The following is an 18,375-nucleotide window of genomic DNA, read 5'->3' on the forward strand; positions in this document are numbered from 1 at the left end:
GGCTCTGGAAGGTGAGAAAAGTTTAAGATTAATAAGCAAAAGATCTTTTTGTGTAGTTCATGTTGCATTGTGATTTGTCCTCATTTTCTACTATGGTGTTTTTGTTCCATTCTTCAATTTGATTCAAGCAGAGGAGGTATGATTTGATTTTTCTCTTTTCCGAGGAAACTAAATTCTGTGAATTTTGCTGAAGATGGCACTAAGTGATGACAGGAGAAATGGATTCATTTGGGCAAAGATGCCCAAATGTTTGTTTCTGGCTGAGAGATGCACTTTTTTGGGAGATTTCAATATTTCAGATTACTAGCTGGGTATTCAACATGTACAGATCTTGGTACTATTTGGTATCATTTTCTTCTCCTTTTTCTCACTGTAGTTTTGCCTTTGCAAGTGCGGTACTTTGTCCTAATTTGTTCCAACGTACCTTTACAGGACAATAAAAAAGTGACTTTATTTTGAATAGAGACCACCATTCTCTTAATTTTATTTAGCTTTGACCTTGAAGGTTGAAAAAATCCTGTACAGTCATAATGTCTGTGTCTATTTCTGCTAGTTAGTCCTCACCAATAAATATTAAGCATACCAGAAGATCTGTCAAATGATATGGAGGCGCAAATCTTTACAATGGAACTTTTTTTGTGTGTGTGATTGTAGAGGGGTCAGGCAGGAAAGAATGGAGGAGAGGACAGTCCAAGACCCAGCCAAAAATTGATTTTACACACAGGCAAAGTAAATGGTTCTATAAAGTATTTACTTGGCTGAAGCTGAAGGAAAACTATGACACAGCAAGCCAATGGTCAGCGGTCTGTATGAATTTCTTTCACCTCTACAGGTGGGAGCAGGGCTGAGGGGTATGAATTGCAAGGGGCTACTGTGGAGGGCTGTGGGCTGAAGCTGCAGGTGCTCATCCTACCCCTGCATGGTTGTGGTGCTTCTAATTGTCCTTGGTTTTCACCTTTGCATCTTTGAACCATTAGTGCAGCCAACGCAGTCTTCTGTTTTGTCTCTGACTCTGAGTAAACTTTGAAGGAGATCCAAATTATTGCTTTCAGTGACAGCAGAGTTTAGGAAAAAAGTATGTGCCACAGAACTCCTTGACAGAGTTGTTAAGCGAAGTTCTTTCTGGGGTGGAAATGGGAATAGCTCACTCTTGTTTTATCTTTTTCAAAGCAAATTTGCAGTTCTACTCTTGAAAAACCCTTGGGAGGGAGAAAAATATTCTAAAAAAAGCTTATTCCCATCCCTAAATTTTTTAAAGCAGTCTTGCTGTATGGCTATTTTACAAATAATTAGAAAATAGAAAGCATTGATTTAAGTAAACCTTGAATTATTTACCTTTCTGTAGTTATCTTGAACTCCATATTTTTAATCCTACTTTTTGGTTTAAAACATTCCCTCACAACATCATGTCCACCGTTTGTTTTATTTTTTTTTGGTTTTTTTTGGTAACTCAATATGTGCAGGCTTGCTTGTTGTTGCTTATCAGAGTGACACAGCACATTCTTCTGGCTATATATTGGTCATCTTTTGAAGCTCTTTGATCTTCTATCTCATTGCCAAACATTATGAGGTTATACCTTAACAGCACGAGGCAGGAGAGGCCCTCAGACTTGTTCATCTGTAATTGAAGTGCTGATGAACTCATGCTCAGAATGTTTATTTTCATGATCAACCCTTTGTGAATAGGGATATAGTTCAGGCATTTCTCTATTTTGTTAATAGTAATTGTATTCAAACTATGACCATAGTTTAAATTGGTACTTTAATGATTTTCCTTGTGGCGAAGGACCATAATTTTACAATTTTTCTCTTTTATAAAATCTTTTTTCTTCTTACCTGTGATGTGGCAAAATTTACTACTTTCTCTTCTATCAAATTTAATTAGACAAGTGGCTCTTTGTTTCTTTTAAGAGGAATGAGCTTTGTACTTGACTATTGTACCTTGGTTTTTTAATTGTCAAGAATGTTATTGTGCAGTCAGGAAAAATGCTATCACTTAAGTAATTTTTCTCAGCTATAATTTCTTGCCATAGTTCCCTCTTTCTCTGTGTCCTTCTGCCTCTAATATTCCATGTAGACAAAGAACTTCATAATGTACTGGAGAGCTAATTAATGTATATTTTTTTCTTCCTACTTAAACTCCTAGAAAAGCTGAGAGGAAAAAAAAATCTTGAATGTGAAGAGATGAGAAGAGACTTTTAAGTGTAAAGATGAGACACCTCTGAGTTTAATTTTAACTTTTAAAAAATGTGAAATTTTTTGGTTTTTATTTTGTTTTTAAGGAAGAGATTTTAAATCTAGGGTCTCGAAGGTGATATTTTGAGATCTGGGGGTATATGTCCTTTTACCTGTATGAATTTCAGGTTGTAGTTAGTGTCAGGAAAGACTTTTTAAACTGAAGATGACTTATAAGTGTTAGGGATAAGTCAGTTGCAGAAAGACGAGCAAATAAATATGGAGTAAGAATTTTTCTTGCTTTAACAATTTGCAAGAAAGGTCAGGACATAATTTATGGAAGATGCACATTAAAATTACTTTGCATGCAAATCCATTAATAAAACCAGTTTTTTCAGTTGTTAAAACAGTATTGTTACGATATTGGTTCACACAACAGCCAATTAATCAAGATGCTATAGTTTCAAATCAAGACATCCTAAGGTGAGGCCCTCTATTACCATATTTGGAAAATAGATTGGTAAGAACAGTTTGAAATCTTTATCTCTTTAGTTTATTAAGATATGTGCTGTTAGTTAAGAGGTGGAAAATTATTAACATAAGCATTATATTGACAAATTTTGATTTGTTCTAAAGTAATCCACCTTTTTCTTTACATTTTCCCCCTATCCAAAATATTTCTAGCCAAAATAAAAAATGCTAAATTAATTAATAATTTCATATACCGAGAGTGCTAGATAATGAGTAATGCAGATTTAGTGTCATGCTCAGTCTATGTTATTACAAGCTGTTCTTGCTAGTGTAATCAAAATTTGTCAAAGAACTGCTGCTAAAATACTACAGTTTAAAAATAGAAAAAGTCTAGACCTTTAATATTTATGAGCAGATACAGTTCATTCTGAGGTCATGTTCAGTGTTAATGCCCTATGAGTATTAATGATAGGTGGTGATCAATCTTATTTTCTACTTTTTTTTACCTTTTTTTTTTTTTTCTTCCTTCTTCCCTCTGATGTCCCTGACATATTTTCTGTTTTATGTGGAACTTGAGACTACACTGAACACTTACCAAAGTAACGTTTACAGTCTTGGTTAGGCCTTTCATAGGCCTTTGTATTAAACAAAGATACAACTGTAGAGTTATAATTGTCATTTACAAAATGGTTTTAAATAAAAGAGGGGTGAATAGGACACCAGTAATAACCATTAGTTATTTGTACACAGGATATCGATGCATTATCTCCAAAAAGAGCTCCCACTTTGTTTTACATGACACGTAGATAATGCAGCAAGTTATGATGGAAACCATGAGTGCAAATTATGTTAGAGAAATAAAAAGTAGTAAGTCTGTGAGAGAGGGCTCAGCATACAGAAAGCCTGTGTTTGTTCCAGCCCAGGGCCAACTGTAGAACATGGTGATTCATTCTCTCATGAAATTCCAAAGTTTCCTTGTGGAATGTTAGTTTAAACTGATTAGTTAAAACGGAAAAGTATAGATTTCTGAGAGCCTTTTGCATGCTAAAATATCCACTTAATTCCCAATTGTATATTATTCAAGTGTGACCTACAACTTGCTGAACTCTGGGTGCTGTAGTACTAGCCTTAAATAGGAAACTTCTATGAGGAATCCCAACTAACAACTTGAAACTGTATTTATTATTTTTTTTTCTTAACAGCTAAAACACTTTCACCTTCTCACACTTTTTAAAATAAAAAAACTTTTATTTTTGTTTGTATTTCATTTCCTATCTGTTAAGAGTTTTAAATTTCAAGAGAATCTGAAAAATCTGAGACTGCTTTGGCTGTCTTGACTGTAATACTTTTTTACTGGTAGTTCTTGAATAAGATATTTCTTTTTAACTTAAGGCTATGATAATTTAAATGTTTCCTGCCTTACTTTCTAATGGAACAAAATACATTTTGCTTCCCATAGTACTGTAGGTACTCTCAGAATGCATAAATATTATAGCTTTTTGGTTGAAAATTGAGTGCATGTTGCTAATATGAGTGCACACTTTCCTGTTGTTATGTTGTGACGTTTGACAAATACAGATTTACCTGTCCTCACATAACCAATAACAAATTGATGGAAAAATATTAACATTTATGGTTAGATTGTTTGTCATCCTGACTGGTTTTCATTCTCTTAATATTGAATATGACGAGCTGCTTGCCTTCTCCACTAAATTATTGAATTATATCTAAATATAGAAACCTAAGTTCACTTCCTAAATTTAAATGCTTAGATAGAAGAACAACCTTCAGAAACGCTTGGTGTTTGTGATGGTGATGGTCTCCTTAATGGGTGTTGCATGCTAAACAATAAACCTCAGAAAACTAAAAAAAACCCCAACCCTTTTCCATTATTATGCTATCCAAAGTATACCTCCATTAATAATAATTCTAGGAAGGAAAAATAGTAGTCTTGTTTTCCTAAGAGTCACTGAAACAGGCATTTCATAAATGGGCCATATTGTTTGAAAATATAGGGGGTTAATTACAAGATTCCTGTAACTTTTTAGCAGTTCTATTCCAAGAAGAAAATTATAGAAATACCTTTTTTTGAAATATAAAATAAAAAGAAGGATTTGTCAAATATAGTGATTTTTGCAAGTTGGGCTGGAGCAATGAAAAGCAGCAGAAGTTGGTTTTACTTGTTTTTTTTCTGTTTGGTCAGTTTGCTGTCTAAACTCGTTTATTAGTATCTCACAGTAGCTATTTAGAATTTATTGGTTTGTTTAAATTTTCAGAATTGGGTGGACTTTAGTTCAAATTTATGTTTGTGAACATTTTTGTCACCTCATTTGCAATTGCATGGATTTTACTTATTTTTTTTTGCTATGAGTGATCTGGTAATCTGGTGACCATTGGTTGGTGGACTGTTTCAGAGTATACTTTTAAACCTTTCTTCTTAAATATGTACTGCATGTACTATAAAACACTTGATAGCCTACATAGCTGCTCCTTTTCAGCACAGAACAGTGCTTCTTAAACCTGCTAAACCTAAGACTATGACTTAAGGCCTCTGCCTCTATTGAGGTCAATGGGAATTTTACCACAGACCTCAACTGAAGAAGTTGCATATGAAGATATATGAGGATGAAAAAATATGTATTGTTTTTGAATATTTAATGGTCTAAAATTGAAACACTTATAAAACATTTCATAAAAAATGTAGTTTTTCATTAAGGCAAAAATATTGCTCGTTTATTGCTGTCCATAATTGGTGTAAGTTGACATATACCAATATTATAAATATCATGTCTATGTTACACATCATGTATATATTATGTAAATCATTCTCCCTTATCTGAAAGGGAGATGCCTATTTTGCATTCAGGTATCAGATTCAATTATAGTATTAAAATGAAATCCCAAGCGTAGTCTTAAATTGGTTGTGTTTTCATAGCAAAATACAGCAGTGTATTGTTGAGTCACCACACACCTGTCAATAATTCAGAGAGGTTGTCAGATTGAGATCTTTGTTTTCCATTCAGAATGCAAAAACAATAATGATTTTATGGACTTTGGCCTTGAACCATAACAATTCCCTCACTTCCAAGTTGTTCTTAAGTAATGTGATATGTGTGCATGACCTATGCTTTAAAGCACTCTTGGACATTGCAAGGCCTTATCTGAGGTTGGCACTAGTAGAAGGAAATTGGCTTTACGTGAATTTCTGTCAATTAATGTCTGTTTCTTGTAATAGTGGTGATACACTGGCCCAAGAAGAAATATCTTCAAAAACTTATGGGAAATTTTTAATACTGAATTGGGTTTGGCTGTTTCAAGTCAGTTTGGTGCTTGAACAGTTAAACCCACCATCAGTCTGGTCTATACATGCGAATCAAAATCACTGTAGTGTAGCTGTATCAGCCATATAACACCTGAGGTGAATATGTAGTCCCCTTAACTTTGTGCTTAAATTGTTATCAAGTAATATAACAAAAGCATGTCATTAGACTCAATTTTATGGTTGTGTGCTTTCTGTAGTACATTTAGTCTAGAAAATTTGTACTGGATAAGAAAGCAAGAAATCAAAGCACGGTTATCTAATAGACCTGTAAGCTTAGGAAGAACAAGCGGTAAGATTTTTTTTCTGCCACTAAAGTGAAGAACATAAATTCTCCGTGGTTACAAGAAATGTGCGTCAAACTGTGGAACTGACGTGTTAGCACTTCAGTACTGGAAATGAATTTAATATGACCAAATTATTACCAGATTATGCATTATGATTTGTTTGTTCACACTATTTTTGTATGGTTTAGCCAAGTATTATTCAGCTAGGCTGTGAGGATAAGGAATGTATTGGAAGGAATTAGAATGCTAGGTGTTTATTCTGGAGGTTAGGAGTGTGAGGTGAGAGAATAAAAGGAAGTAATCAGAAGGGCAATGTCTTATTTCCACATTTGGAGGCATTTTAGTATTTTTATGCTTATTTTAGGACACAATTTTGTTATCAGAACACCTACGGAATTGAAGTTTGATCATTGAAATTGACTACTCTGTTTTCATTTTTCACATCATACCCTTTCCGTTGCCAAGAAGCCATAGTTCTATGGCAGTCAGATATAATAAGGAAGTATTACTGTGCACTGAACTTTGCCTTTCTGTCAGGAGCAGATCCCCTGACAAACAGTCCTTATCTTACGTGGTGGCAGCAGCAGATGGGATAGAAAGTGGACAGGTGTCTTTGGTAGCCTAATGCAGATAATCCATTTCCATGTTTTAGGAGCAGAAGGAACTGGAAGTTGTGACCAGTAGAAACTCCTTTATCTTTACTGCAGCACTCTTAAAACTCTGTTTGCTATCCAAATCACACTTATCCTCATTGAAATTCCACTAGAGGTTCATTTAACTCCTAGGCACCACTCACTTGAATGTCCTGCTCATCCATGCTTTGTTCCCTGGAGTGTTACTATATTGCTACCACAGAGGTTTTGTTGTTTTATTTTTTTTTATTAATTCTCTATGTTGTTTAAGAGCCTTGATGCAGCTCTAGCTATTCTTGTGTTCAGTCTTCATGTGTGAATGTCTATTTTATCTTCCTGTCAGAGTTTGTGGAGCTTCTACATGATGTTTTTACTCCTATGGTTTCGTTTTTGGTTGTCCTGTGAGAAGCATAGTGTTGGACTCAACAATCCTTATGAGTCCCTTCCAGCTTGAGATATTCTATGATGTAAATTCTCAAGAATGCGTTGTTCTATTACATGCAGTAGTACAATGTTCTTAAGGTGAAAAACTTCAATACGCGCTTAAAAATACATGATTTACTGTGGGGTTCTTCTTAATGAAGAGTAAATCTTGTTACTAGATCATGCTCTTAATTACAGTTAGTATATGACAGAAAAGTTATGATGAAGGGACTAAATTTTTTTCATTTCAGACTGACCTATGTTAAACATCAGTCAAGGATGGAACAAAAGACATAGTATCAGTTTATGTACACAAGTCAATCCTTTTTGTATCTTGCATCCAATTAAACCAAATGTAATAAATAAATCAAGTTGTTGTTGTTTTTTTTTTTTTTTTAAGGTTATCTTGGTCAGGATGGCCATTTTGGATCATGTGAAAACAAGTACTGTGGTCTGGGCAGACACTGCGTTGTGAATGGGAAGACTGGTCAAGCAGAGTGTCTGTGCATGGAACACTGCAAACCACATTACAAGCCTGTGTGTGGTTCTGATGGAGAATTCTATCCAAACCACTGCGAAGTGCACAGAGCTGCCTGTCTGAAAAAGCAAAAGGTCACCATTGTACACAATGAAGATTGTTTCTTTAAAGGTAAGCGTGGCTGAACAGTACCTGGAATATCCCTATCGAGTATGTGTTTTCAAGCAGTTCAATTAAATCTCTATGGAGTTTGCACTGAGTGTACAGTGAATAAATGAATCAAAGTTAATACAGTAAGTATTGCACTCCAGAGATATCTTATGGCTTCTTTTTTTCCTTTTATTTATACTCAGTGCTCTTGGCAATCACCTCTTTTTAACCTGACTAAACCAGTTGTCTCTTGGAAACTAATCTCTTCCAGCTTACCTTACAAATGTGGTTGCTGACCTAATTCATCTGAATGCACTTACAGTCCCAAAGCCCTGGGATGTTAGTCTTTATTATGGGAAAAACAGAATTTATATTTTCAGAGGGGTTTTGGAAGGTTGCAGGATCTGTGCTTGTATTTGGTATTGAAGTTGTTGGACCAGCAGCTTGTTCATGGCTAAAAGGGTCTTCCTTGCTTTGAATTTGGACAAGGAAGAGTTTACTTGTATGCTTATGACAGCATGCAAGTTTAGTTACCCTTTAATCTTCTGAATGCTGAGAGATGCCAGCCAGAATGCTGAGATACACCTTGTAATAAGTATTTTATGCTGAAGATGTCAACAATAGCAACTTGCCTTTTTCTGTGTAATTTGAGCACACCTTGCAGGTTTCTGGAAATCTGCCAGTACAGACATTGATTAAGCATTTTTATGAATACTTTATGGATTTGCAGCATGTTTTTACTGGTTAAAATAGGTGGATGGTTTTGGAGGGGAGGGGAAATATTTTTAAAGAAGACCCTTTTTAATTAGTCTACCTAGGGGTTGAATTGATTCTCTTTTTTTTTTTTTTTTTAAGACTGTACTGTTTTTGTAAAAAGTCTTCTATACTGTGGATATATTTGCACTCTGAGTAATACCAACTAATAACTACTATCACCACAGAAGGAAGTCTACTAAAATATTTCTGCTAAATGAAATTCACCTCTGTAGGGAACATTCATTTAAATTACAATATTTCACTTGAATACAATTTTTTAAATTCTGGTTAAAATATTAGTATAAGGTTGTTCAAATGAAGACAGTTTAAAAATTTTAAAAGTTGAATTTTTCACTACATTCATCATTGAGGAACTGTCATTTAAATGAAGAGCTGAGGCTTTTTTACCAAATCAAAGCTCCCATGAAGAAATATAGCTCATTGTCCATGTGCCAAGTTGTGCCCTGCAGTGGTCACTACTGGGGCTAAAGGTGTTCAGCATCTTTATCAGCAACAGGGACAGTGGGATCAAGTGCACTCTCAGCAGCTTTGCTGACCACACCAAACTGTGTGGTGCAATAAACGTGCTGGAGGGAAGGGCTTGGGAGGTAGCCCGATGCAAACCTCATGAAGTTCAGCAAAGCAAAGTGGGAGGTCCTACACCTGAGTCATGGCAATCCCAGGTTGGGTGGAGGATTGGTTGAGAGGTACCCTGTGGAGAAAGAAGTGGGGGTGATGGTTGGTGAAAAATTCAACATGAGTTGTCAGTGTGTGCTCAAAGCTCAGAAAGCCAATTGAATCCTGGGCTCCATCAAAAGATGTGTGGCCAACAGATTGAAGGAGGTGATTCTACTCCTCTGCTCTGGTGAGACCCCACTCAGAGTATGACTTTTTCTTGTTGGCCAGTCTTCGCGAACGAAGAACTGGGGAAGGTCTTTACACCTTCCAACCTGCGCATTGGATTTTTTAGGTGAGACACAGTGTGCGCGGAACTGAGCCCACCCTTTAATCCTGAGGTTCATCTGCCGGGGCCAAGCGAGCTTAGACAGTGGCAGCGAGGTCCTCAGGACGTAGATGGATTGCCTTACAGGGCTAATGAGCTCCATCTGCCCGGGGAGTGACCCTGACTGGGAATCAAACCCGGGTCTCTGTGGTGACAGCACCGCGTCCTTAACCACTAGACCACCAGGAGTACGACTTACAGTTGCTGTGTCCACAGCATAGGAAGGACATGGAACTGTTGGAGCAAGTCAGAGGGGTGCCATGAGGTTGATAAGAGGACTGGAGCACCTCCCCTACATTGACAGGCTGAGAAAGTTCGGGTGTTCAGCCTGGAGAAGGTTGAATGGAGACTTCACAGCAACCTTCCAGTATGTGAAGGGGGGCTACAGAGAAGCCAGGGGCATTCTTCATCAGCAACGCTAGGGATAGGTTGAGGAACAGTGGGTGCAAATTGACAGAGGGGAAATCTAGGCTAGATAGTTGGAAAAAATTCTTTACTGTGAGAGTGGTGAGACACTTGACGGTGTCAGAAGGGCACTGCCACACGTCCTCCTTGCTAGTTTAGCAGACATCCTCTAGCACAAATGATCTCACTTCAAAGAGCTGCTTCTGAGGCCAGAGAAATACAAAAAAGATCTTGCATTCAGGAAACAAATATTCTGAGCATTTTGTTGAGCCTTTCACAAAATTCTTCAACATAGGCTAATCTGCACTGGGGCAGGGCATGAAGAGAAAGAGATTCCTACAAGGATGCCTGCAAGGTGATAAGGTAGTCACTGTCAACAATGACTATATTATGACAGCAATTAAGTATTTTTACTTTCTGGTTTATTACTCATCATTGATTTTCAGATCAAACCACTGTGTCCTTAGTATTTTTTTTAAATATATTTTTTCTGTTCTAAATTTTATCTCTAGCAATGTCATGTTTTGTGGTTTTTGGGTTTCAAATCCTCCTACAGGGTTGATTTCTTCTTTCTCCCCCTTCCTCTTCAGAGGAAAATGTTTCTTCTTAAATAAGTTTCAAGTTTTAGGTTGGCTATGGAGCTTAAGCGAAGCTGAGAAATACACCTTATTTAAATGAGTAAGCTTACCAGAAAACACTTTAGTATTCTGTGTGTGAAGAATAAAATTTTATAAGAAAATGTCCTATATACCAAATTAACATTACAATGGCAGTTAGGTAGCTATAATTATTTAAATAATACATCTTGTAACGGAATGATTTATAGTTGATCTCAAAAATCATGAGTTCTACTTAATGGTTTGAAAATTGCCCTTTTAAACACTTACAAGATAAGTGGAGTTAAAGGATTGACTTCCTAAATGAGAGAAATCTTTGGCTTATATGTTGAAACTCCATTAGCATCACTGAGAAATGTGTGCCTTAGCTAAGCTGTGATTGGAACAACACAGACAAAAAATATCAAATCCTTCACAGAGAGCAATGTCTGAAACATTTTTGAAATGTATTTTAAGGCAGTGAAAGTTAGTTATTTCAAAGCTGTACTCTAGTGACAACTCTGACTACTGTTGACATGCTGCTGAAACTTCAAATTCTTGTCCATTACCTGCCTTTCATTTTAGATTATTTATCACCAGATTCATTAAACTCCCTTTCCCCCTTTTTTTCATTGTCACTTGCTAGCTTTTTTATTTCACACCAAATTAAATCACCCATTTTTCCAAACTGTGTGCAACACAGGCATACAAGGTAATTGAAATTGAAAGTTTTAAGTATCTCTTTGTTTTTCCTGGATGATTGAGACTGTTATGCAAATTGTACATTTTTGACACGGATCAAGATAATGGCCACACTAAATTAGAAATTACTTTTCCTCCACTCTTGCTGTAATTTTTCCATCAGTTACTTATTGGCATGTCATGATGCAACAGATGAAAAGATTTTTCTAATGGCTTGGTTAGATGCTGACTGTGACCTCGAGAGTTGCTTAATAAACTGTCTCAATTTCTTCTCATATAGAATCAAAATGTATTCTGCAGAGGAGGTGTTTACTTTTAATCCCTTCTTTATATATCTAGATTAGAATTTTGTATGCCTGTAGAGTCTTCTATTTCCCACCAGTAAAGTCCAGCGTCCTGTAACTGGATGTTAGTGAATGACAGTTTTGCAAAGGCTTTCAGAAGAGCTCTTAGGCCTTAACTATAAAAATATGCAGTATTTAGGATTATCCTAATAACGGAAAAGAGCTCTTTAGAAAATGCTTTTTGATCTAAGAAACTTTCTAAAAATATCAATGAGGAAAAAAAGAGATAGTCAACTGCCAGGATTCTGAGTTCAGTGATGGGAAGAAGAAGAAGAAACATGAATGAGGAACTAAAGGAAATATTAATGACAGCATTCAAAGTTCAAAGGTTAGATTATTCATTAGTTCTGATATTGACCATATGAGCTGGGAATTCTGATATGCTGATTCTGTTGTGGTTTGGCACTGCTTTTGTTTGCTTAGTGAATAGGTAGTTAATCCAGGGCATGAACATAAGAGCATGCACAGGCTAGGTGGCTTCTGCATGCTCTCTGCTTCTGGTGTCCTGGATGTTCTCAAGCAATGCACTTTGTGTTTCAGAGCAAGTTCAGTTTGCTGTAAGAAAAGCAAATCAATCACCTGACTCACACCATGCTTGATGCATTTGTCTGAGCCCTTCCTGGCTGTTGCCAGCTGAAGCTTTAACAAGCCTCAGAGAGTGGCAATTCAAATGGATGGCTCCACCTCTACCTTTATTCTGTGAAGTGGCACTGTGAAATTAATGGCTTTGTGGGGATTTTAGAAGGCTGAAAACATCTTCAGCTTCCATTAAGTTCAGTTGGACTCTTGTGTAGGACAATGTACCAGGTAGTGAATGTCACAATCTGGATGTCAAATAAGCTTCAGTTATATTTTCATTTTTGTGTTAATTTCTTTTGCTTCATTTGCCTAAACCCAGGCCAGTAATTCTAAATGAGAGATTAAAAAATTCCCCATGACAAACTTCATCTCATATTTTCTTTACATGCTGAGCTATTTGTATGTCTTACATTGTATTTATTTCTATACAGTGATGCACTCAATCACTATGACAAATGGAAATTTGCTTGGAATCTTCAGGCATGTAACAAATACTCCTGTGTACTATGAATTTTATAGAATATTTCTGTAATAAAGATTACTTAATATGTAAGATTTTTATTTATAAGTAGCTTCTGTAACATCCTTATGATTTTAAAAATATTTTAAATTCTTCACTTTCTTTTTTTGTCTCCTTTTTAATTTGGTGAATATTTGAATTTGTTAAACACTCTGTGATCTTCAGATTTCCTCCTACTATTACTAAAATGTCTAGATTTCTGAAGATTGCTAAAACATTTGCTTTTCAGACTGTTCCCAAAGAGAGTAGAAGCTTAGGCAAGAAAGTTTCCTCCTGAGACTGAGTTGTTAAGGGCAGTGAGGATAAGAGCTGACTGTGGAAAAATTCAAAATAAGTTTGGGAAGACTGGAAGAAGTGCAGAAGACATTAACAGGAGTGATCAAAAGTAGAAAATGGCTTGAAGAGGATATGGTGGCATCTTAAAAAATCATTAGGGCATGCTAAGAGTGGATATGAGCAGGCTGCTTTGTATTCCAGTAAAAGAAATAAACATGATTAAATAAGTAAGCAGGAACAGATTCAAAACAAGCTTTGGTGTTTGATACACAGCAGATCTCATGAGTAAAAGCAACATTGGATTTCAGAAGCAGACTGTAAATACTAGGGCAAAGGCTGTAGGCTTTCCTTTTGAAAAAGGGCTGGGGGGAGTGAGTTGAAGTGAACTAAATCCCAACGGTAGACCACAGAAAAGATCTAGAATACTGATGTAGGCTTTACCATGATTTCAACAGGATTAGTTCAAAGATTTTAATTTTTTTTTTAATTTATATGTGATTTGTGCCCTAGGTGAGTGTGGTCTTAGACTGGGTCCTGAAGTATTGACATATTAATTTAGAAACACTGACATTTATTTAATCTCATTTGATGTTCATGTACTTCAAAAGCAACCAAGTCTCTGTCATCTTACTAGTTTCACTGCAGGACATATTTCATCTTGTCTTAAACATAAATCTTGAACAGTCATTATTTAAAGCTGATCATTAGGCAATCTTTCAAAGAAATTTATGACATGTTAATCTGAGTAATATAGTGCTGCAGTATTTTCATTGCAACAGAATTTATTTTCTAAGATGTATTTGCTTTTTTACCTTGGCTATTATTTGGCTTCTCTGTTGAAATCTCAAAAACATCATTATTACACTCTTTCTGAAAGCTTGAATTCCTGCAGATAGCATACACCCTTAAGGTTGCTGCTGATAAACTGTCAAGCGTCAGTTATAACTCAAGTTATAACTCAAGTTCAGTGTAAACTGGATTGTGAAAAGAAATACCAAAAGTCTTTCAGAGACCTATCAGAAATCTAAGAAGTAAGTAGGGTTCTGCTTGATCTCAAAAGAAGTTTAAAAGAGGATAGGAATTATTTGACTTAGATTAGTAATTCAGCTGATGATCTCACATGTTGGCTTAGTGCAACACTTCAGAAATTAATCTTAAATACTGAATTTTTGCAAGGATTGTATATGTTTTTAACTATTAACATTAGTAATTGCATGTTCAAAGAGAGTAAAAATCAATGTTAATTGCAGATGTACTGCTTCTTTCAGCACCTTCTTGGAAAGTGATGCTCTAACCAATGGAAAACTGGTCTTTTTTGATGTGCTTTGAAACCATGCTAAATTTTAGCACTGTTACTTTAGTCTTCTCTCCACACATGATTCATTTTCTTGAGTTGCATTACTCATGAGATTTGGAAAACTGGTTGTTTTCCCTCCAACATCTGTGTAAGATTTGTCACAAATACCTCTTTTAAATTCTACATAATTATCTTGAATTTTGTAAACTAACTGGCACGAAAGGCCTGCATATGTAATATTTGCTACTAAATTATCAGAGTGAAGCTAAATTCGAGATAGTTATGAGAACCCACACATAACAAGCTTAATTTAAAAGCTAAACATTCAGCAGACCCTGCATCATTGCTCTTGGTGATATTGTACTGCTTTACAACTAAAGTTTGGACCTCTACTTTTTCTTCCTTCCTTTGCATAAAGTTCATACCACCAAAAGTAGAATGGGGCAATGACAAACCTCAAAGGCTTGGTTTTTTTTGACTAGTTAAAGATATACTGCAAAGACATCCCATGTTTTCAGTGTCTGGAGCAGTCCCAGTCTTTCTATATCAATTCCTTCAATGCTGGAGTGTGTTGACCAGCTCTAACCTGTTGTATATTCTGCATTCATATAGACGAGGAATTGGTGTTCTCTAGATAGTGTCTGTACAAAACTTAATGAAGTTAAAAATTTCTTGTAAGGTCATCACTGTTGTTTGACATCACACAAAGAGATAGATCTGTGGATGTCACAGATTTTCAGTGGTAGAAAATTTTAAAACTTTTAATGCTTGCAGTAATGATGGTGTTGCATCAGATGATTTCTGGAGGTCTCTTTCAACCTCCACCATTCTGTGGATAAACATCTCTAAAAAACATTCTTACTTATTCATCTTCAGCCTGGTTTTGAAGAAGCAGAATGTAGCACATGGTGCTAAAATTCAGCCAGTAGTTCCTGGTACTGTTGAGGAAGAATTGGAAAGATCAGAAGTAGAGTTCTCACAAAGTGTGACCAATGGAAAGGTGGCATTAGCGTTCTTCTAGTGCCCTTGCTTCTAACCTGGTAACTTGGACCTGCAGCTAGAACAGCATTGGTCATAGGAGAAATTGTTTTCTCTCATCCTGCTTATTCAGTACTCTCATAAGTGTTAACACCTTGCTAGGAGTACAAGGACTGTACGAGTATAGTTCAAATCATCTCTGTATCCTCAATTTTTAATATCAAATTCAGTACTGTGGGATAGGGAAAATTATTATGCAGTAAATCAAAATAAATTAAACATTTTGTCATAAATTTATTATAAAGGAAGTCTTTAGGCACACACATAATTTTTCAGTTTAGAGTAAGCACAAAGTGTTAATTCACTTTGGCTTGTCTAATGTAAACTTTAAAAAGTTTTAGTTAGTAATGTCAGCATGATCATTAGGTCTTGTGGGAAATACTTCTGATGGAACATATTGTTGGCCTTTAAAAATCATTAGCAATTGGATACATATACAAGGCATTGGCTTGATATTTGTAATTCAAGTTGGCTCGTATAAGATATACCAACTTAAAAAAACCTGTAGCTTCTTTTACAAACACTGAAGAGAAGTAGGCATGCAAAAATGTTTTTTAATTTCCATTTCTGGCTCTAGTAGTTAATATTGGAAGGGGTAAGTAAATCTACAGAAGATGAAACTTGTAAGTTAAAAACTTTCTCTTGTGGTTTGCTGTTTATTCTCTTTGAACACAGGATAATAGAAATATTTGTGGGTTTATGGTAAACTAAAACTAGGAAACTAGTGTTGCTTTTTCAGGATTATTTGTTTGTTTTTAATGTGTAACACCTCTGTGGAACCTGAGAACCTGGACTATGGTTCAAAGGAACTTAATCTACTCAACTGCTAGTGCGTAGTTTAGGTAAATTCTGTCACTATCCATCAATATTGGGTTTCTTCAGCTTTCTTGGAATCTAATAGAAAGTGCAGAGTATAAGTAATGAGATGTAAGGGCCAGATACTTCCAAATTTAAAATCTTAGTAGATCACTACCTAGATGATTTTCAAATTTTCCTTTTCATTCATCTCATCTTGTGACTAGAACACATTGTGGTGCAAAGATAATTTCCTAGTACCATGCTTGTGATGGCAGACATCACATTCTTATTATGCTTTTATTTTTTAAAGTGACATGAACAAGTGTTAGAAGTAATCAGAAAACAATTAGCTACAAACAGTTTCTACAGGCAAAGACTTGGGCAGTATACTCTGTTAATTGTGTTATAGACAGGAAAACAAAATAAAGTAGCACAATTTTGATGAACACTGTAGTGTATATATTGTATTTATTTCCAGGACTTGGCAGTTTTTGTATAATAAGTATACTATTGTAGTTGAAAAAATAAAGTATTTATGCCACTGTAGCCAGTGTTTATACTGTTACTATTGTAACAGAAAGCATTGTAAGCAAAAGAGAACAATATAAAGTTTGGCAGGGAGCTGTAATAAGTGATTTAATGACAGCATTTTATTTTTTTATGGAATTGTTGATACCGTCCAATACTCCTTTTGACATAAACTGTAATTAAAATAGAGTATATTATCAGGGACAGACTTTGTTCTGAGATAAAACAGACATGGATCATATTGAAATTTATATGGAATGGCCAAAAGAGTCCTCCAGCTGAAACTGATTTTAAAAGATTAATTTCAAGAAGTCAAAATAGTTAATTTTGCCTCTGTGCAAGTTAGTTCTCTATTTGATTCTGGATTTCTTTTACTGTAATTGAAAACAGAGCTTTGTTACTGATTATTTATAATTAATTACTATGAAATGTGTAAAATTTATACTTTTTGAAGTTTTTACTTTTATTAAGAAACTAGCCTTCTCTCATGGTCCTTAGCAAATGTACTTTTCCTAATACTCAAGCACAGAGTAAAAAAAAATTTATAAATTGGGTGATAAAATCTAATTAGATTCTTTAGTTTTCTCTTTATCTGGAGTGATAATATAGATTTTGTTTAAAATTGTTGAAAGCAAACAACAGAAAGAAAGGAAAACAGATTGCAGCAAAAATAGGTTAAAGTATAGCCCAAAGAAAGAAGCTAAAGTAAAATTATACAAAACTTCCACTTACTAAGAATGATGCTTTATATTTTCGCATGTACTTGTATTGGCTTTGGGTGCAATTAAATCTTGAACTATATACTGCCAGGAAAGTTTGTTTCCCTCTGGGCTGGAACAGATGGTGGGGATTTTTTTTTTCTTTTCACCATTTAGAGACCAAGTCTACTGAATCTCAACAAGAAAAAGTATTTTTGCCAAAGGAAACTGCTGATGTTGGTCTTAAAGCAATAGAATTCTTAGCTGTATTCTCTATAGGGTTATTACTAAGACTCCTGGTAAATAGGCAGTCTATAGAAGTTTTGCTATTAGCAGTGTTTTAATACAGATTTGATATCAAACTAATAACATTAGTTATACAGAATAGAAAAAGAACTATTGATTAATGAAATTTTAAGTTTGCATTTATTATTCAGCCTTTGTTTGCCAGGATATTTCACTGTGAAGGAGGAAGCTATGGATTAGCACCTCCTAGTCATCATTTGGATAATATTAGAAGAATAAAAATCTAAATGCACAGAGAATAGCAGAACTGTTGTTAATCATGAGCACAAGTAAATTCTATATTCTTAATCCCACCTTGAAAAGGAAAAAGAAGTAGTCTTGGGATCTAGTGAAATGGCAAGCCTTGTATATCAGGAAAAAAAATCTGAAAGTAGAAAAAATTATCTTTGCAGTGTTAAATACTAGTTATGGTCAAGAAGTTGTTTCGTTAGTGCTTCTAAATTTAAGTCAACTCCTAAATGAATCAGTTCTATGTTATTTTCCTATTCCACCTTCTCTAAGGTAAAGGTCCTTGATTTTCAAAAGGAGCATAAAGATTTTTATTGGTCTCTAACGATGCAAACTATAGTTGTACAATCATCATTTTAGAATATG

The 18,375-nt window shown here is 35.2% G+C and overlaps 1 protein-coding gene across 1 annotated transcript in view; it reads left to right on the plus strand.

Annotated features, from left to right (window-relative positions):
* FSTL5 (follistatin like 5) overlaps positions 1-7,956 on the plus strand; it is a gene marked incomplete at its 3' end in the record, with an annotated part of 66,126 nt that extends 58,170 nt beyond the window's left edge. The window contains exon 4 of the mRNA XM_027883915.1: positions 7,708-7,956. Within this exon, the coding sequence (XP_027739716.1) occupies positions 7,708-7,956 (249 nt within the window). The remainder of the gene's footprint in view (positions 1-7,707) is intronic.
* Between the last annotated feature and the right edge of the window lie 10,419 nt (positions 7,957-18,375).

This window comes from Empidonax traillii, unplaced genomic scaffold (assembly GCF_003031625.1).
Source record: "Empidonax traillii isolate 1590-97213 ecotype Southwest subspecies unplaced genomic scaffold, ASM303162v1 scaffold137:size1056949, whole genome shotgun sequence".
Classification (NCBI taxonomy): Eukaryota; Metazoa; Chordata; class Aves; order Passeriformes; family Tyrannidae; genus Empidonax; species Empidonax traillii.